The sequence below is a fragment of the Cantharellus anzutake genome (assembly GCF_015039405.1).
Source record: "Cantharellus anzutake strain C23 chromosome Unknown EI90scaffold_50, whole genome shotgun sequence".
In the NCBI taxonomy this organism is placed as follows: domain Eukaryota; kingdom Fungi; phylum Basidiomycota; class Agaricomycetes; order Cantharellales; family Hydnaceae; genus Cantharellus; species Cantharellus anzutake.
The window spans coordinates 190,442-210,909 of NW_024067000.1; the positions used below are offsets into that span (position 1 = coordinate 190,442).

At 48.9% G+C, this 20,468-nt stretch overlaps 7 protein-coding genes across 7 annotated transcripts; 6 read left to right on the plus strand and 1 right to left on the minus strand.

The window, feature by feature from the left end:
• Positions 1–956: 956 nt before the first annotated feature.
• Positions 957–2,536, plus strand: EI90DRAFT_3018962 (uncharacterized protein; the record flags this gene model as incomplete). The annotated part of the gene is made up of 4 exons (XM_039057282.1): positions 957–1,481; positions 1,578–2,247; positions 2,301–2,354; positions 2,409–2,536. The coding sequence occupies 4 exons, from the start codon at positions 957–959 to the stop codon at positions 2,534–2,536; spliced, it is 1,377 nt and encodes a 458-aa protein (XP_038912396.1).
• A 1,757-nt stretch (positions 2,537–4,293) lies between these two features.
• On the plus strand, positions 4,294–5,188 carry EI90DRAFT_3018963 (uncharacterized protein; the record flags this gene model as incomplete). Its single annotated transcript, XM_039057283.1, has 2 exons — positions 4,294–4,341; positions 4,385–5,188. 2 exons carry the CDS (start codon positions 4,294–4,296, stop codon positions 5,186–5,188), a joined length of 852 nt encoding a protein of 283 aa, XP_038912397.1.
• Positions 5,189–8,268: 3,080 nt separating this feature from the next.
• EI90DRAFT_3291669 (uncharacterized protein) lies at positions 8,269–9,213 on the plus strand (the record flags this gene model as incomplete). Its single annotated transcript, XM_039067291.1, has 5 exons — positions 8,269–8,447; positions 8,515–8,617; positions 8,676–8,709; positions 8,784–9,048; positions 9,087–9,213. 4 exons carry the CDS (start codon positions 8,269–8,271, stop codon positions 9,011–9,013), a joined length of 546 nt encoding a protein of 181 aa, XP_038912398.1. The 3' UTR covers positions 9,014–9,048; positions 9,087–9,213.
• A 1,599-nt stretch (positions 9,214–10,812) lies between these two features.
• EI90DRAFT_2107720 (uncharacterized protein) lies at positions 10,813–13,075 on the plus strand. The gene is made up of 3 exons (XM_039052595.1): positions 10,813–11,985; positions 12,034–12,332; positions 12,396–13,075. Exons 1-3 carry the CDS (start codon positions 11,238–11,240, stop codon positions 12,912–12,914), a joined length of 1,566 nt encoding a protein of 521 aa, XP_038912399.1. The 5' UTR covers positions 10,813–11,237; the 3' UTR covers positions 12,915–13,075.
• Positions 13,076–13,380: 305 nt separating this feature from the next.
• EI90DRAFT_2883472 (uncharacterized protein) lies at positions 13,381–13,824 on the plus strand (the record flags this gene model as incomplete). Its single annotated transcript, XM_039053938.1, has 1 exon — positions 13,381–13,824. A coding segment is annotated over one exon (444 nt), but the record flags the coding sequence as incomplete, so codon positions are not given.
• A 555-nt stretch (positions 13,825–14,379) lies between these two features.
• EI90DRAFT_3128486 (uncharacterized protein) lies at positions 14,380–15,787 on the plus strand (the record flags this gene model as incomplete). Its single annotated transcript, XM_039064100.1, has 4 exons — positions 14,380–15,048; positions 15,105–15,257; positions 15,316–15,583; positions 15,636–15,787. 4 exons carry the CDS (start codon positions 14,380–14,382, stop codon positions 15,785–15,787), a joined length of 1,242 nt encoding a protein of 413 aa, XP_038912401.1.
• Positions 15,788–15,981: 194 nt separating this feature from the next.
• On the minus strand, positions 15,982–18,759 carry EI90DRAFT_3128487 (uncharacterized protein; the record flags this gene model as incomplete). Its single annotated transcript, XM_039064101.1, has 1 exon — positions 15,982–18,759. One exon carries the CDS (start codon positions 18,757–18,759, stop codon positions 15,982–15,984), a length of 2,778 nt encoding a protein of 925 aa, XP_038912402.1.
• Positions 18,760–20,468: the final 1,709 nt, after the last annotated feature.

The window sequence follows — 20,468 nt, forward strand, 5'->3', positions numbered from 1 at the left end:
CCCTAGCGGCTGTTCTGTCGTTTAAAAACTGGCGTAATTCATGAGTCTTCCCTGACAGAGTGGTTTTTTTTCAAACCTGATTAGCAATGTCCGGGCACACCTCAGTCAAGCAGGTAATCACCTCCTGTCAGCCTAGCCTCTCAAGACCAATCCGATGCCAAACATATTTATGTCAGGGCCAAGACCGGGGACCTAGAGCATTTGAATATGGGCACAATTCGGCACCGCTTCACCATGTCGAAGTAGTGCACTTATGTTGGCAATACTGAACTCAGTCCATTAAATGTCTGCATTTTACGTGTTCTAGTCCTCGTAGTAGACATAGCCATGTTCAAGATCTCGTCATTCTGACATGGGTGACAAATATCAGTTTATTAGATTGCAAACTCGATGCATTAATCTCACTTTGTGGGTTATCGGAAATGGGCTTGAGCACATCCCTGTCAAGGTGAAATGCGATAGTGTCCAGGTACTGGTCAAAGTGACCTGGGATCTTGTACAATTGTTAGCGAAGAATGGAGTGCGAGGTTTTGATGGAAAATACTTATCTTCAACTCGAGACAAATCCGACCTGTTACATTTCACCGTAGATGTGCGACGTGACGGTCTCTAAGCACTACTCAGTGCACCTTCACTGATTATCAAAGAATACACAGTGGAGTTTGAATAAATGAAACTTACTTTCAGCTTTCAGGTCGGTCAGTCGGGCCTGTGTGGGTGTACAATGGGCGGAGTGTCGAGATCTTATTTGATAGGTGTGAAAAATGAACCAATGTTCTGATGGAAAGAACTTACATTTCGACAGAGAATTCTTTGGTTGTGCCTGTTTCGCTTGACATTATGAGATTATCCATGAGCACACTTATTTGGTACTAGAATACCTGTTTGGGGCTGCGCACGTTAAAACATACACATTAGCAAAACATATCCCCACACCACCTTAACAGCTTCTCGTCATGAAGGATTGGCTCTCTCCTCTGAACATGGAAGAGATCAGGACTAAGTGCCGTGAGCTGAACATAACACTTAGCAGTGCGGCATGCAGGAATCGTTTGAAGTTAGTGGACTATTTGCGATGCCTCGAAGTTGACAAAAAGACGGAGCTTGAGTTACTGAGAGAGAGGAAACTCTCTAGAAACGACATGGATAAGCGAAAACAGACAGAGACGGCTGTTGGAGGGGGCAGCACAGAGGCAAAATTAGGCAACGAACGATACCCGACACCCAGTGCAACTCACAATACAGCCAACATGATGTTGACACCCATGAATAAGCGAAAACGAACCGAGTCATCTGTTGGAGGAAGTGGTACAAAGAAGACAAAATTAGGTGATGAACGATATCCGACACCCAGCGCGACTCCCAACACAGCCGAAGTAGTGTCAGTGCCCTTGTTCATGCAACTTCCTAGTGCAAAGGAGATTCGTGACCATCGCATCGAGTTCCTGGATGCACTTTCATCTGATGCTGTCGCTGAAGTTGTGTGTGCATCATGCATGCGACTTCATTGGCTAGCAGAATCGAAGACCATCAGCATAGCCAATATTCCTCATTTGCATCACCTACGTCCCATACAGAATCCTCACCCTGCACATGTACTTATCGATGGGATGCTACTGGACCCCGAAGGAATTTTGGATGATACTGGTAGCGAAGGAACACATGCATACCTCTGCAGCGAGTGCCTTCAGCATTTGTCGTCAAACAAACTTCCCCCCTTCACGCTGTCGAACAAAATGTGGATTGGACCAGTTCCTGAAGTCTTGAGTAGACTTACGGTGCCAGAACAACTCCTGATCGCACCGGTTTACCCACGATGCTTCATTTATAAGCTCCATCCTAAGGCTGGTTCTACTGGGGATCCAACGCATGAGCAGTCTGGTTTACGATGGAACGTTACCAGATTCCCGATGAACACTGACGATGTCATTGAGATGCTGAAAGGGGCAAAAATGCCATGGCCAGCATCAATTCTCGCGTCGGTTCTCGCCATAACCTATGTCGGGGTTGGACAACTTCCTGCAAATTGGCTCAAGTCGACATTCCGAGTTCGACGTCGAGTGGTTCTGGAGGCACTCACCTGGTTGGTTCAAAACAACAAGTTGTTTTCAGACTATGTTATCGACGAACAGATCCTTGGGAGCTTACCCGAGGATGATGTACCAGTGGAGATCATTGCATCCATCCGTCAAGAAACCGCAGCAGATATTCTCGGCAGGGAGCATGATTCATATGTTCCTGGTCCATGTAAGTTGTTTCTTGGTGAGCAAAGCGAAATTTTCAATCTGATTTCAGCGTAGATACCAGTGATGATGAGAATGATATGGACGAGGGTGTGAATGAGACTCAACATGGTAAGATTAGATTGACATACCTTGAATTTTGCCGATGTCTCATAAGGAATGAAGATAATGGTGACGTGGTCTCAATCCAGCAACTAGGAAGTATGGAAACCGACATCTCCACCACTTCAGCCTCCGAACTGCTCATGTATGGGCTTTTGAATCTAGGGCAAGAGCCAGGATATGCAGTTTGACATGGTTGGCATCCTGTTAGTGACTTTGGATACAGACCAGGAAAAGAGCGCACCGAAGGCAATAGTGTTGCATCACAGCCTATGCACAACTTTTGGGCGCTGGCATTTCCTACATTATTCCCATATGGTGAGGGTGGAATTGAAGAAGCATGGCAAGTCTATGTGAGATTTAATGAGCACATACGATATTGCCTTTCCCACCATTCGCGGCGATTCCGCACACACCATTCTTTCCCCTTCCTCGCATTTGGTATCGAGCAGCGTAGGCAAGCCCTGTCGTCAGCACGCATACAAATGGGCCAGAGGGATTTCAGAGCAGATGGCAACTTGCTTTCCCAACTCATGGTCACAGACTTACAAGAAGCAAGCCAGGAGGAAGCTCGAGGAGAACGGATATCAAACAGACAAGTTTCCCAATTGATGAAACACATCTGAGCCACATCTAGTCAAATCATGGGGACTGACTCATTGTGGGCTGCAATTCGAAGTCAGATATGGAGTACAACACTTACCAAAGGCCCACCAAGTATTTGGCTTACAATCAACCCAAGCGACATCCATGACCCCCTCGCGCAATTGTTCGTTGGGGAGGAGATTGATATGCAGGCCCTTGATGCAGCGATTAGCAACTCAATCGAGCGGGAACGTGCAATAGCGAAAGATCCATTTGCTGCTGCTAAATTCTTTCACTTCTTGATCAAGACCATGCTCAAAACATTGTTGGGCATTGATGTGAAAGCAAACAGTATCCATAGAACTTGCGGTATTTTGGGTTGGATCGAGGCGTATATCGGGATGGTGGAGGCACAAAACCGAGGAACCCTTCACCTGCACATGATCTTGTGGCTGGAGGATGCACCAAGCGCTGGTGAACTGCGATCCAAATTCCTCTCACCCAAATTCCGTGAAACAGTGAGACAATACATCGAAGCTAATATACGCGCTCACTTACCTGGCATGGACGAGCAAGCAATCAAAGCGATGGAGCGAGAAAAAGATGCAGCGTTCTGTCAGCCACCACATCCTGATGAACCCAACTTCAATGCGAAATTCGAATCCCTTGAACGATGTCTAATGAGGTCCAATCAAATACACTCGTGCAAAAAGTATCAGTGTCTTCGTCAGGATTGGACAACGGGGAAGTGGACATGCAAGCGACGTGCACCTTTTGAACTATGCGATACCGATAAGGTAGAAGCTAACGGTGAATGGTACCCTCGGCGGTCATATGGATTTGTCAACAACTACAATCCAAATCTTCTCGTGTACCTCCGTTGTAATCACGACATCAAGTTGCTGACAAACGGTGAGGACACAAAGAATGTCTGTTGGTACATTACCAAATATGCGACGAAGGCACAATCAAAAATGTCAAATCTGTCAGCATTGTTGGCTCAGAAACTCCAATATCATCTTGATGACAACAAGTATATCGATAATATTCGGGAAAGGAACCGACTCCTGGTTTTCCGTTGTTTCATGACGCTCAACCGCAACACTGAACAGTCTGCTCCTCAAGTTATCAGCTATTTGATGGGATGGGGTGACTCATTCAAATCCCATCATTGCGTGCCGCTTTACTGGACAACATTTTCTCATCATCTTGAACGGGAATTCCCAGAACTAAAAAAAGCATCTAGGTATGAGTTGCCGAAGTTTTTGGGGATATATGATCTCACATACACACCATCAGAGCTGCAAGGTCGAGGGCTAATGATGGTGGTAGCCCATCAGTGGATGGGTCCACCACCGATGGGATGGAAGCCCATGTTAGAAGGGCTGAACCTCCGGGGAGGGGAATTGAGGTAATTAGCGTGTTCAACATGAGGTGACTGTTTGGAATTCAAGGATGATGAGACAGGCATCGAGCTTCTGAATATCGATGTCAGCCCAAACAGGAGTTTGGTCGCGAGGTCGCAATTTGAGGATTATTCCCACCGAGGATATGAACTAGAAGATATGTCACTATTGGAGTTCACCACGGACAGCTACGAGCGCAATACCTGTCAAGATAAAGTGGTGAATCAACCTACAGACAATACCTCCACAACCACGACAAGGCGTGGTCGTCCAGCAAACTCCAGGAGTCAGTACTTAGTATCGCATCAAAGCCACAAAACAAAACTCAGAGTTGTGCGTTCTTCTGGTCACCGAACCATTGCGAACATCATCGGGAAATGGTTCCCTCGTGGTGACAACTCAGATTTCGTCGACAGTCACCATGCCTCAATGCTATGTCTGCTCAAGCCTTGGAGGAATTTATCTACACTGAAAGGAGAAGGCGAGACGTGGACATCAGCATACGAAAACTTTCTGAATTCAGAAAGAATGGACGATCGCACTGCAGCTATAGTTGGGAATGCACAATTTTATTATGACTGCAAGGACGCTGCAACACGCCAAAACTCAGATAGTACCGTTCCCAGGGGCCAAGCACATACAGAGGGTACTGATGATGAGATGGAGGACATGGAGGATGGAGGCTTGGATGATGACAACGTAGATTGGTCCGAAGCTAGCTTGGAGAGGTTCTTGAAAGATAGGAACAAGACATGGGAAGTTCTTCATGGTGAACACGCCGTTGAATGTGCGAGATTGGCACAGATTTTCAGTGGGATGGGTACATGGCAAGCAGACACAGTTTCATCATGAATTACTGGTTGTGACCTTCAGAAACTCGCGAAGTGGAAGGATGCGATGAAATGGGCAGATACTGAGATATCTGAGAACATCAGTCCAAATGTTGGAGGAGACTGCAGCGGAGTCAACCCACTCACACTCAGTCAAATGGCCAACACCAGCAGCGGAGTTGTAGCCATGAGTACATTGGATCCATTTCAGCCATCTATCGTTCTGGACATATCACATCTTCGCACAGATCAGAAGCGTGCATTTGACATCATATCAACTCACGCACTGAACACAATGCAAGGAGGGGGAGGCCAACAGTTATTGATGTTGTTACTGGGTGAAGGTGGCACAGGAAAATCAGTTGTGATCAGCACCCTCACTTCCTTCTTCAACTCACATGGAAAAGCGAATATGCTAGCGAAGGGCGCATATACCGGCATCGCTGCATGTCATATCGGAGGTCGGACACTACACACCTTGGTCAACCTGCCTCGAAGTGACCAACAAATGCCAACCATGGAACAAATTCGGAAGCAATCGAAGTGGTGGTCAACTCGACGATATGTCATCATTGACGAATGCTCAATGATTTCACGGCGTCTCCTTGGAAAACTATCCACCATTCTTGGTCTCATTATGTCGGAAGTGAAAGGGGAGCGGCAGGATGCGCCATTTGGTGGCTTGAATGTGATTATGTGTGGAGACTTCCATCAGTTTCCCCCTGTTGTGGGCGGCCCACGCGCGACGCTCTATTGGCCCTCAGTTGCTGGGGACAGTGGCGAAGAAGCTTTGGGATCAGCCCTATATGAAAAATTCGATGTGGTCATCATCCTTAAAGAGCAGATGCGAGTTACAGATGAAAAATGGATCGACTTACTGCGCCACGCACGTCATGGAACGTGTACTCAACAGCACGTCGACCTGTTAAAGGGGTTAGTGCTTTCATCAAAGGAATGTCCATCTACCGATTTCAGGAATGTGCCATGGAGTCGTGCGAGCCTTGTCACACCACACCATGGTGTACGTCTGGAATGGAATAAGGCAGCACTCGAGGAGCACTGTCGACAGGGGAAAATACCCTTTTCGCATGTATGGCAGAGGACACCATTAAAGGAAGGCCACTACGACTTGCAGAGAAGTGGGCATATGCAACTCAAGCCAGCAAGAATCAGGAGAAGAAGAATGATGGGACAAAGCTTTCGGACGTTGTTGAAATTGCACTGGGAGCCAAAGTGATGGTCACTACAAATGTTGACACGGACAAGAACATCGCAAATGGCTCAAGGGGAGAAATCATTGAGATTATGATGAACGAGAACGAGCCAACGCTACCGGACAACGTAGAAAGGATCAAGCTATGCCATCTCCCCATTTGCGTGCTGGTTAAGCTAGACCATGCAAGCGAACAGCGGGTAGGGGATTTAGACAATGGTGTTGTTCCAATTTTTCCAGAGGAGCGGAATTACCGGATCACTATGGGGGATGGAAAAACAAAGTCGGTGAAGCGACGGCAGCTACCTATGACAGGGGCATATGGCTTCACAGACTATCGAGCACAAGGCCAGACGATCCGATATGTGGTGATTGATCTTGCACCCCCACCAACAGGCGGGCTAACACCTTTCAACGCCTATGTTGCATTATCGCGGAGCTCAGGGTGTGATACAATATGGCTTCTGCGAGAGTTTGACGAGAAGTTACTGAGACAAACACCAGGCAGAATTCTAGAGGCGGAAGATAAAAGATTAGAGAAGGAGAATGAGGCAACGAGAATCAGGTGGGAGAGGTTCCAGTTGCAGAGCGCTTGAACGGATGTGGATGATGGAACAATCGATGATGGAAATGAAGTCACGTTGGTTGTGTGCAGTGTGCACGTTACACTAGTACTACTTTATGATGGACACCTCCGCTCTAAATAATATTAATATTATAGTAAGGAAGGACACATGGATACATGAACATGTGATGACGAAGAACAGGTCAATATATTTGCAGAATTCCCACCAATATATTTGCAGAATTCCCACGAATTGTGGACATGCAAGAGACCTTGCAAGCAAGGTAATGCATCACTCTTCACCTCAGGCACTTTCAAGTTAACAACCAATTGGAAGTATGTATTTGTTACCGTTAGCATAACACCGATGGACTTAACGGACTCACATGTCGGACTTGTTCAAAGCCAATACACTTTGCATTCAGCCTAATCCAAACTGTAACTCTCGATGTATATATAGACCGTTGATCAGCTAAGGTTACCCTCAGCTGATCAACACAGGTTACTCACCTCAATTGATCTCAGCATCTAGCCCTTGTCTCTCTTGTCTTGTTCCCTCATGATCTGAGCCCTTGCTTCCGACCTTGTCCACATCTCTTGCACCTTAGCTCCGTGAGGCCCGTAACAGTATTCCTATCCACTGTCGACTGAAGAGATTCACCCACTGCTCCCAGTTGAATGAAATTCCTTCTCCCTCTCCTTCCCTACCTCACCTGCTTACACCTCCCAAGACAACCGAGGAAAATGAGATTGTCTGAAACCATCGGTCATTGGAAATGATTTGAATTGACTGACATTCTGTATAACATACTGTCTGTAACACGGTTCAAAATGAGAATCAAAATGGATTGTGTCTATTCTTCATTTCGTGCACAGCCTGCGTCAGAATGGCTCACATTGTGAGTTTGCGGTCGCACTCATGAGTTCGCGACCAGCCGAAGGCATTCAACTAGTTTATATACAAGTGCGGAGCGGTTCCGCACACAGAGCGCTAAAATTTCTGACGTAATATACTATTGACCCTGATTCCCTACCATTTTTAGACAGTCACGAGACCCACCGCGCGCTTGACGGCGGCTTCACTTAAATGATGATGCTCCGTCCGTCACATTCATTTTACGAATAGTGTCGTCCCCAATTGCAAGTCTTCGATCTCCCACACAGCAATATTATTAGCTGACGCAGCTTCCTTACTACTGCACGCTGCACGGCAGTATATATGCCGCTTGGCACCTATGTCTGACCCTTTTTGATAGCACGCACTGGTATAGAGGTTCGACCCTCACCGTCCGTTGTGGGGCTTAGCCTTATATCTCATCCTTAGATGTCTGAAACGACTTCAATACCACCCAATCCCTTCAAGCCACCGCGTCGTATCGTCACTGGCCATACTCCCGATGGGAAGAGCACCACCATTTTCGATGGGGAAGTTTCCAGTGCCCCCAACGTTGGCACGAGATTCTGGGTCACTAAAGGATGGCCAACAGATAATTCAGGAGATAAGTGAGTATCTATGCGCTGATCGTTTTCGGAAATTTGTTGACAAATTTCGATCACCTCCCATTCTCAGCAAAGACTTGAGAGATGAAAGTCCGGATCGTGCTGGTATCTTCCAGACTAATGGGACAAATTTTCTTGCCCAGGACGTCCCCCCGGGTGCCGTCGTTCCAATGGTAAGAGCCGAAGTCTCGCTGCACTCCCAAGATTGTTCGTCGAAACGTTTCTGAACAGCACCGAACGAGTACTCTTGACTATGGTATTCTGAGTAAGTCAGCCACTACGGGTTGGATCTCAACCATCACACAAAAGATTTCCTCAATTGACTCTGGCTTGCTGCAGTATCAGGAGAACTGACGCTGGTTCTTGAGGATGGTCCTCCCCTAACATTGTCTGAACCGGGAACTGTCTTTGTCCAAAGAGGGACCGCACACCAGTGGGAGAATCGTGGTCCTGACTGGGTCAGAGTCATCTTCGTCATCCTCGATGCTAAACCTTTCGCCTACACGAATGCAGATGGAGCGCAAGTGACGCTGGAGGAGTACCACTCGTGGTCGAAAGCCCCTACTTAACGTATATGTAGATCACTCTTTTGTAACACACATCGATACTGCAAATACTTGTTATGTGACGTTCACGAATTCGATCTTGTTCTCATGGTGGCAAAGCGGTTGACTAGGTTAATCCCATCTGTAACTTATATGGACAAGGGCGGTAGGCATGCAGATGCTCCGTTATATTATCAAACACATACCGATATTTTCATGGAGGCCAACGTGATAAGTAGCCTGTGATGCCTCTTGACATCGTATAAATCGTGCCGTCTCCGATGGTTTTCAATTCCCCATACAACAACACCTGACGCAACACCCTGCTGCACGCTGCACGGCACGGCAGAATACCGGTTGACACCTACGCTTTCCAACAGAACGCATTGCACTGGTGATCAGATATTCGTGTTATCGTAGCTCATTGGCTTCGGATCGCTTCCATGGTCTGGTTGAAAACGCGCGCTACCGCTCGTTCTCACAGCTAGCTGCGTACACTAATGTATCGTGCAAACGACCCGGCCTGTCCGTGCCAACTCCCAGCCCCATCTTCCACATATCTTGTCTTCAAGATGTCTGAAACGACTTTCGTACCACCCATTCCCTTTGGGCCAACGCGCCGTATCGCCACTGGTCATACTCAGCATCGGTTTCAATGGCGAAGTTCTCAAAGCTTCCAACGCTCGCACGAGATTAAGGGATGTCCAACAGATAATTCTGGCGATAAGTCAGTAGTCACCCACCAGCTGTTGTTGGAGATCCATTGGCAAACTTGAATAATCCGCGAACCCTCAGCAAAAACATGAAAGATGGAATTGCGGAGCGTCCTCGTCTTTTCCAGACTAATTCATTATCGGTGACATTTCCCCAGGCACCGCCATTCCGATGGGCCAAAGTCTCGCTGCTCCACCACCTAACGAGTACTCTCGGCCATGACATTCTAAGTCAGCCACCACAGGTTGAATTTCGGCCATACTGCGAAAATTGACTCTAGCGTGCTGCAGTATCGGGATAACCAACGCTGTAACACCGTCCCCGAGACGGACTAACAATTACTGAACCAGGAACTGTCTTCGTCCAATGAGGAAGCGCGTACCAGTGGGAGAATCATGGTTCTGCCGGGTTAGAGTCATCTCCGTCATTCTCAATGCTAGTCACCTACACGAATGCCGATGAGACACAGGTGGCGCTAGATGAGTACATACCAAGAGCGAAATGGTGCTTAAAGCGTGTAATTTGCATCAATTCTACGAATGCCCGTATATTTGCAGTTTACTAACGAATTCTTGTTCTGATGGTGGCAAAATAATTGACCACATGGAACGTGGCACCGAAAGGCTAATCCCATCCGCAAGTGAAGCCCAAGGTGTTGTGATCAGCTGCTATCGAGAGCTGTGATGAGTGTTCCCACCAAGCAAACAACAAGGAATCGGCAGGGCATCGTGATACCAGGTGAACATACCCTATGTAGCAGTGGGGTTGAAGCTTAGGTGTGCGCATGAAGCAAGGGCATGATTGTAAGGTTCCTTGAGGGCAGTACCCTATTGTATCGAAGATGCAGCACAATATGCGCAGGTAGACTGGACCTGGGAGCGCAGTGGGCGATACGAACATAAGACCAGCGTAACTGTGTTCACAAATATAGCGGCGGACAAATATACCAATCGGTTAATATAACAATTATCGTCTGACACGACTTGAGAATATCAATACCAACAAACGCACATGGCCTTACAATAGGTGTACGCTTTGCGGATTGCCATCCCAGACGAAATTCTCCCCTTTGGAACTAATGCAGAACGTATTGAGCATTCAAGGGAGTAGCGTCCGTGCTGCCATACATATGCATATATATCTATTCAGCACTCGAATCCTAGCAAGCAAGGTATCAACCGCCCGTGGCAGGTAGGCAGGTCACCAGCCTCTATTAGTATAGACGTGGCAGGTGCGTGGGCAAGTGGAGCGCATTGCATGCAATGGCTTCAGTCATCTGCGGGGATGCTGCATTGCGAACTAACTGTATCGGGAACATTTGGCCCATAAGCCGCACGTACAGCCTTGAGGTGGGTCACACGAGGATGAAGAGGAAGCATGACCGGCACGAACCGTTTATGCGTGGAACAGCCACGACCGCCGAATAGCGGTAATTCAGCTTGGAATCTGTAATGAGCGACGGATCCTCCGGGGCACCGTTGTCCCTCTCGCGCACCCTACTCCATCTTGAAGTTCATAGTTGTCATCAAAGGGGATGGTCTCAGAATACGTCCCGACTTTCAACAGGCTCTTTCGGGAAGCCACAGCGTTGCGTCAATTCCTCGAGAATGATGACGTTCATTTGCTTCACCCCAGCGACCTCTCCTCCCAGCGTCTACTTAGGGTGAGCCCAGAGACAATCGGGCGCCTGGAGTCCCTCGAGCAGGTATCCATCGATCTCGCGAAGGTCCAGGATTTATTGCGGGTGTCACAATCCTGCATCCGGCTACGCATTGCGCAGGTCAAGTCTTCCTTAACTCCTGTCAATCTCATCCCTGTAGAGATCATGCGGCAAATATTTAGCAATTGCATCACAGCCGTCGATGATTCTAAGGCGGTTCGCTCAACTGTGATGGCCCTCTCACAGGTTTCAACGCGCTGGCGAGAGATTGCGATTGGACATAGCAGTCTCTGGTCATTGTTGGATCTTTCTTGGTCGGATAGCCTCATTTCATTATGGAGATCGCGCGCGGGCTCCCAGCGTCGGCTGGACGTTGTTATGCATTCACTTGACGACCAAAAGAGCATTACTCCCGCTAACACCACCTCGAAGTGGAGGTCCCTCCATTACGAGTTCCTTGCTATGGGCCACGACACTCCTAAATTATTCCATTCCCCATTATTTGATGATCGGCTGCACGGGTTAGAAATGCTGAATCTAGCTCCTAATGGAGGTGACTGGGGCATAGGAAGCACCTGTTTCGGGCATAAACTCCCACATCTCCATACATTACGCCTCATGGGTCAGTTCCATATCGAGTTTAACTACGCTTCTCTTGGGAAACAGCTAGTGAATCTTACCGTTTCAAGATTGGACTATCAGCAGTTGAAGGCGGTTTGCTGGTCGTGCACTCGACTCGAACGGTTGTGTATATCGGTGTGGCGCTACAGTCCTTCATCAAAGGACAAGACGGTCGTTATGCCGAAGACACTCCGGAACTTGATTATTATGAACACCGAGGCGTACATTTTGGATAGACTGTTCGAAGACATCTCTGCGCCGGATTTGACGAAGCTGAGCGTCTACTTACCAAAGGTGGAACATTTCTCGAGGCGGTATGATATATCTATTCAGCTCATGGAATCATTTGTGAGCAGAAAAGAGTTCAAGGCCATGAGTTTGGTGGAAACTGACGTCATCCTTCTATGGTAGTTCACCCAAGCCCCCAAAATTGAGCAATTATCCGTCCTGAGTGATTTCCAATTCACTCATGATGTGCTCACGTCCCTTGCCAGGGCGATATCACCGTTTGGCTCCGTCGAAGGCATCTCGCAGGCACCTTTTCTCCTCCCCAATCTGAATTCCCTCGAGATAGGCCTTGATATGCATATTAGCACACTTAGCCGACCGAGAAGGCTTGGAGCGAGCTCTTATGAGATGATAGGTCGCGAACTGACAGCGCTGCTGAGGGCGAGATCGGGCGAAGATCAATGGCTGAACGGAACCAGGCGGAGGTATCGGCTCAGTTGCTCGCCACTCGGTAACTCATCTGGGCATCTGGAAGCAGCAGGCTGGCTGGGTGATCGGGTGGTCAGTACGCAATCGAGGAATGCTTTGGATAGTTTATGTATTGAGGGCCCTATTGACGAAAGGGAGAAGGCGTGGTTGATGGGAAAGGTCCGGACGCTTTTGGTAAGACCGCAGGGGAATGAAGGGTGGATGCCGTTCTAGCGTATCCATTTATTGTGAGGGTATATGGGTGAAGTCCTGGCGTTGTGTATATTTAACTTCGTGAGCCACTCTACTTCAGGAGAGGCCACTTTGTTTCGTGACTTGTACTTCTGCTGTATAACTGTTGTACAGATCGCTGTTTTGTCTATCCAATTCTCCTCGACCTTCGTCTGGCACTGACGGAGGTAATCAAACAGCAAACCGTGGGAAAATCTCTCTCACGGCACGCTTGAAAATTTCTTGACGACGTTGGGACAACGGGGTCTCACCGTCGAAGTCAACTCGTGGAACTAGAGCTGTCGGGACTTGGCGAATCCTTAAGATGATCTCAGCGTCCCTTTCAGCTTCACAACTGGCAAGATATTTGCTGCCTGGGACAACCCATCACCCCCACTTCACACTTGGTCTTCCTTCCATCCAGATCAAAACATTCATCTTCCAGTCACGGCATAGATCCATACAAGTTCGGAAACGAATCCTTGATAAAAAAATTCCACACCAATATGTCCGCATCCGAGATGAATCCACACGAGAAGTCGGACCACTTACGCCCCTATCCACCGTCTTATCAAACATCAACAAAGTCGATGAACGCGTTGAGCTCATCCTCTCCGAACCCGAACCCATTGTCCGTGTCATTAGTAAGGGAAAGCTCAAAGAACTTCATAAACAAGATAAAGCTGCCGTTAAACCCAAACGCACGTACCCACCAAAAGAGATTCAGATTACGTGGAGCATCGAGCGAGAAGATCTCGAGCGGAAGTTAGACAAAGTTAAGAAAGAACTGGACCGAAATGTCACAGTGGAACTGGTGATAGGCAGGAAAAAGGGGATGCCGATACCTTCTCCAGGGGAGAAGATGGAAAAGATGGATGTGATTGCGGAAATGTTGAAGCTTTTTGGGAGGGAAGATGTTGGCGCAAGGTCCATCGGCTCGCAGTTGTCAACAATGTATTTCAGGCCACCTCCAGGGAAGAAGCCATGATGTCCGTGAGGCGTGTCTCCGAAGAGTCGAAGGAACCATGGCGTGACATCTAGAAACCACTGTGCTTTTTGGCTTACGCTAATGGAAGTATAATATTGGATACAGGTGCGAACTCTGGTTCGCCTGCGGGTGGACACGTGGAAGGCGAGATCCGATACTTTTGCCGCGCGCCGACTGATGGCGAGGTTTGATTCACTTCGGCCATATGAAAAACATTTTGTGTGTTTTGCCTCATGTCTACCGCGTGTTGGATCGTTTTGGGAGTATTAGGGCGCCGAACGTTTAGTATGGCTGCGCGCGAGTTGTGTCCTTTGTAGCTGGGCTTTCCTCAGAATCTCTCGGTGCTGCAGTCTTGCCTCATGGTAGTGTGCAACCGTATATAGGCTTCATGGCTCGAAAGGGAGCGTATGTCTCAACGGTAATAATTCATATCTCTCTCGGTGTCAGTCGCCGACTCATCACACCCTTGCTTCCTCCACTATGGATCATTCCCTTCCCTCATCCCAAATAAACTCCATACGGTTTGACAGTGCTTCATTAGGATCTAGGAGGCGTGCCGCCAGTGGTGGCTCGATTCTATCAAGCTGGTGGTCGAAGGTCCGAAAACGCACACGCTCAAGGGCGAGCAGCACACGCAGTGCTCCCAACGCCTCACCATCGGCGCACTCAATTCCTCGCGCTCTTGGTGCAACCTCCCCCATATCATTCCACTCCCATTCTAGTGACTCGTCGCAGGTGCCAGCCCCAAGACTGGCACTACTGTTTGATGGCGCTTACAATCCCCCTCCACGATTTGATCCAAGTGTGATCCTTTTTGGCCCTGTCCCATCAATCCTCCCCGCGTTGAAAAGGCTCCATAACTTTCCCACCAGCTCCTCATGCGAGGTCGGGAACTTGCATCCCTCGGGGAACACAGCATCTCCTGCAAGAGTCCCTCCTAATTTACGTTTTATATCTCTCTCCAAACCCTTGTTCTCCCCATATCCAGAGACCCAACTCGATCTTAGTCACGCTCAGGTGGAGCGGTTCACTGTCAGGGAGGCACTGGGTTCCGGCCGAGGCTATGCTCTTTTACAGCTTGCCGAGCCAGGTGGCTCGATGTATACGTTGCGTTTAGAACATGGAAAGTTCGAGAATGGCGATGAGGGGGTGAGTAAATCTAAACCCAGGCGAAAGTTTCTCTATGAATTGATGACTGTGCCTAGGCTCCGAATTCTGCAGAAACAGATTGCTCGGACGAATATCTGAACAGCATCACCGCCGCGGATATCGCTTTTGGGAAAGAACAGCCGTTTATTGATTTTCTTCACACGTTAGACGCACTTGTCCAGAAATGGGAGTTCGGAAACAAGTGGGGAGTAAGTCGTCAGCCGCAGGACTAGCGAAGTGCACGTTTGTGACGCGTCATACTCCTAGAAGCGACATGGGACTAGCCTTTCATTTGCTCTGTGGATGGCAAAACAGCTGGCCGAGCACGATTCTGAATGGGGAGAAGATCTTGCATCGGCCTGGGTTCAGGAGAATAGCCCAATTATTGCCCACCCTGTGGGTTCCAGTCACCAAGATCAGTGCGACGAAGGGGGAGTTCCCGATGATGACGCCCATGAATCCCAAGAAGACCAGGTGACCTTCCCGGAAGAAGAGACCGAAGAAATGGAGCCGGTGATTCTAGAAACTCCTCAAAGTGAGTATGTGATTAATTTACCCGGAAGTGTATTACTTATCAAATGCTTCAGTGGTCCTGTCGGATGGAGAGACGGCGTCGGAACATTCCGCTCATACTCCATCAACACCTCTTGCTCCGCTGGACGACGATATTGCTCATTACCTCAAAGCATTAGTACTCTTTGAGGGAGGAACTCCTCCCGATGTCGAAGTAATTTCCTAAGCCTTATAATTGATAAAACGCGGCTCATGCATCCCATAAAAACGGGATGTGGCGCACCGCTCAAACTCAGAACTGTATCGATACCACGGCTATTAGAATTATACCCTACTCACTTCGGCGTAATCAAGGAATTAATAATGTGCATATATACATAATGTAAAGCGCTGTATCAATCAACTTCCATTTAAAAACAACTAAAGACCAGTCGCCAGGAAAATGGATAATTTAGAAGGAACAGACAGACCATGCGTTTCCATGTCTTGTGCCACCGTCGCCAGAGCTTGTAGCTGTTTCTTGTGGTGGGCTCTCAGTACACCGGGCAGTGCGTCTATCCCTACAGGCCTGGAATCGACTCTCTTCCCCAATAACAAACGCCTATTTCGTCGTCGCACGCTTCGTTGCATTTCCCGCATGTGCCAAAGGTCTCCGCGAGGGGCGAATAAAGCTATGGCGGCTCGGAAAAAGTGTTCATCAGGGACTGGGACGGACCCACCCAATTTGAAGCGTGGTATATTCCGTGGAGAGGCAGGAGACATCGACTTCTGCGTCATCAGCCAAGTCTTCACATGTTCATCAACCTCCAGGATCTTTGCACTGTTCTCGAGCATTAATTGGTACAGCCGCATTCCATCTCTCAGGCATGTCCGTGCAACCCTCAACCGGAGCTCATAGAGAAATGGGGAGCTATCGCAGGAAACGGAGTAAATGCCGCGACGACTTTCAGCGGCGTAGCACTGAAGCATGATGGTGTAGGCATGTACTGGGAGACACCACGGTTCCCACGAAATAAGAGTTGTAGAGGAGTTACATTCCCCTTTCATTAGAGCAGAAAATTGCGTTCTACGCTCCTCCCATGATCGCTTCTGCGCTGAGAGGGCTTGGGAGAACAGCCACTTTGCGTCTCTTGGGCGACCAACTTTGACGAGAAGATTGAGTAGCGCCAAATAGAGCTCTGGACCAGATGTAAGCATTTTCAAAAAGGTCTGATCTGCTGGTGTTTGAGCGGGACGGTTGAGGACATCTCGAACTCGTCGCAGAATAGCAAGCGCAAACGAGCGGGGAGCATTCGAAGAGGATTGGTGGTGGATAATTGACAGCAGGACATTGCGTTTCGTGATGTAGGTGTCAATACTTGAAATTAGGGTAGAAGTGTCAAAGAAATTCGTTGGGTCTGGCAGAGGAGCACAGATCTCCAGGTTCGAATTTAAACGTTCACGAGATCCAGGTTTGGAAACATCATCTCCTGGGACTCCCATGTTGATTGAGGAATCTATTGAAGAATGAGTGTGGGACTCCGTGGTCTTTACATCGTCGACACATCTTCCCATCGAGTGCACGAAACTGAGCAGGGCTTCAAGCTCCGCACTGGGTCGTAGCTTGGCTAAGCCCCTTATTAGAATGGCGGTCGTCACATGTCCTAGCTTGTATCCTCTTCTGCGCATTTGGCCAATGACCTTGATAGCTAAGGAGGGATCGGGTGTTGAACGATATCGCAACGCGTAATTTAAAAGAGTATTCAGGGAATATTCATCCAACGGCTGAAGCATGGAGGGATCAGAGGGGCTTGGGGTCCAGCGGGAAAGCGAGAAGCTGCCCGAGGTATGCGCAACAGGATCGAACCTAGGAGGCCAGAGGATCAAATTATCGAGAATGTTCTCCATCCCAGATACATCGGCCTTTCGCCTTCCCTTCCGCAGCCCAAGTTCGACGCGATAAGCTCTATGATATCGTGAGAAGTTGAAGGTGACCTCATCTTCATGATCTGATTGTATTGTGGTTATCCTGAAAGGCCCATTTCCACACGCTCTACCGGAGACATGCTGCAAGACCCCAAGGAGAGGGGCCAGGTGGCCACATGGCAATGCTCTTTCCTCAAGCAACAGAGCCAAGATACCTAGGGCGGCTTGGGAGTCTAGCACACTAACGCCACCCCCGGGATCGAATGATTTTCTCGAATCTCGAAGATCCGGAAGGCTGAGAGCGGAAACAATTCTTCCCAACATCTTTGACGTAGGGAAAGGTACTGGGAGTTCAGAATAATGGAGTCCGTGATTGACAACGTCCTGCATTGGTATTCCTGCGATATGTTTGAGCGCCTGGCCGGACACGATTCGAGAACGACCATCCTGGCTAATGCGACAAAGGCCTTCTTCGCTCCAGTCCCAGCCGGACTTCACTCCCGTGTCCTTGCTTGGATCAGGGGAATTGGGCGTATGGGGTGCCAGATTCTGAGCATCTGTGTCATCAGGCGCATACGCCTCCACTTTAGCACCAGCAGTGCGCAACACAGAACGAACTTGATAATCTTTTACCAACACCGCAAAAAGCAGAGTGGCAGTGAGAATCTCGCCTTGCAGCAGGCAGGCATTGAATACACGATCATACATGAACCTTGATCGGCGCCATCGGTAATAACGGAACTTGTGCAAGAGAGTAATAGCACGCTGGGTGCCCTCATTCAGCCGTGTGGACCGGTATGTATGCTTTTTGGATTCCGAGAAGGACACGTTGGGAAGTTCGACGTTCGGATCGGATGAAGTTAATCCCGACCGAGATTCTCTGTGCAAGGCTTGACCCAAGCGTTCCATTTCGCTGGCTATGCTCAAATTCTCCGTTGTCGACATGTCTCTACAGGGACGACAGAGTGCATTGATAGTGGCCTCCAGCGTCTTTGTCTTAATCGTATCCAGTGTTACGGTGCCAAAAGTGGATTCCCCGCTCCAAAAAGAGATCCTTGGCTTTCTTTCAACGACGGCAGAAACAACTTTGAAAAGATGGTGCGTCCATTGCAAGCGGATCAGCCCGTGAATGAGCGTGGCGGTCGCAAGACGAGGGTAGGGAGATCTGAAACTAGTGTAACCGGGATTATAGAGCTTTCGAGGCGGAGGAAGACTATGGGTTGGGGATTGGACTGTACAAAATTGGTTGTACACGTCGAGAGCCTCAGCAGTACGGCCAGATTGGAGTGCCATTCGAATCTGGGCGCTGATTGTGCGCTCGATCTCCGCGCGTGACACATCCGACCCGTTTGGAGCTGTTAGGGTTGATAAAAGGGGAAGATGATGAAGTTTTGTCTGTGGGAACCCCGGCTGTGGGGGACTGAAGGACTCTGATGCAACAAAAGCAAGACGCCTAACGACGCCAAAAGATCCACATGGCTAAAAGTTGACAAGATGAAACGGAATTCTCGGGTTGACAAACTACATGACGCACCAATCGAGAACTCAGGAATTGGCGGTAGGTGGTTACATGTTGCTGACACAAACGACGAGCCCAGGCAAGCATGCAACTTCATATCACCGAGGTTCCACAATGCCTCCCCTCAGTCACACCAATGTTTTTCCACAAATATTCCGCTCAGTATTGGAAGAGCAGAGACCAGTGGAGCTGAGCTGGAACAGTTGACGAAAACAGCTAATTCTTGCACTGCCACCGAAGATTCTCAATTGAACCCGACGCCACTCGGTGGTTCGGTTCGGTTCTGGGGCCAGACACAAAGCAGGATCGCACAAGCCCAAACTATACCAGCCAGAGCATTCTACATACGGCCCCCTGCCGTGCGCTCCGCTGTGATAGCCGCACTGCCCATGTGAGAACGATATGAAGCAACAAGACGGCGTACCGGACACCACCTTTTGGGTTGTGGCAGCTGGAATCGGTCTTCATCACCAGCATTGGAGAAGCCGGAATGCGCCCTTCCATCTCAAGTCCATCATAAAAGCCGCAATGTATTGTTGCACAAGAATTTTGACTGCACATCGACGTGACTCTGAATGGTCTGAGTGCGTCAATGTCATGGATGATACATGTTTATTATCTTTCCATCCCTCTTCAAGTTGATAGCTGTAACAGAGCGTTGTACTTCCGCTCACTGGTGTTCGTGTTGACATGCAGCTGAGGAATGCGCTAGCGTGCTCCGGTCATCAAGCGCAGTATGCAAGATCGAAGGCCACAGTTTCATCGTTGCCCGACAACGATGTTACCAGCGCCCCATACATGGGTGTTAGAATGTCTAATTCGCACATAGCGCCATATGACATAAAATACACAATCAACGAGCACCTTTACTTTTGAAATCCGTTGCAACGTACTAAAGACCGGATCCGCAGGACCAGGCCCACCTAAAGCCCATCCCGCGCCTCCCAATGGGGGATAGAGGGATGTCTGCGATGAGGGCCGGTACCCTCACGCCCCTGTCGTCGACTCCAAGCAATGGTAGAAACGATGGGAGGTTGTCGGTGAGAGGATGACACGAGGCAGGAGGCATCGACCTGCAGGGGTAGGGCGGGCGTCGGTTGCGAGATAGATGCCTTTATCGTTGATCAGCATGGATCCAGTGGGGCAGCACCCGTTGCATGGCACTTGACGTCGCCGCGCTGTGCCAGCCTTGACAGGGATACCACAGCGCAGGACGAATTTGATCAGTCAACAGCGCACCCAAAATGCGTAATCACTAACCTATGGGCCGATCTGTTTACAATGGTACAACGCCCTCTATCACGATAGGTTTCAGTCCTCGAACATAGGGTGGAGGCGAAGTGTTTCTAGCCACCGATCACAACCTTCCCTTACCCACGTTTCAAAAAAATTCGGAAATCAGAAAGCAGGTACGTGTTTCATCTTCTAGCTAGAGTCAGCTTCGTGTAAATAACCACACCTCCTGGGACTGTTGCGACTTCTT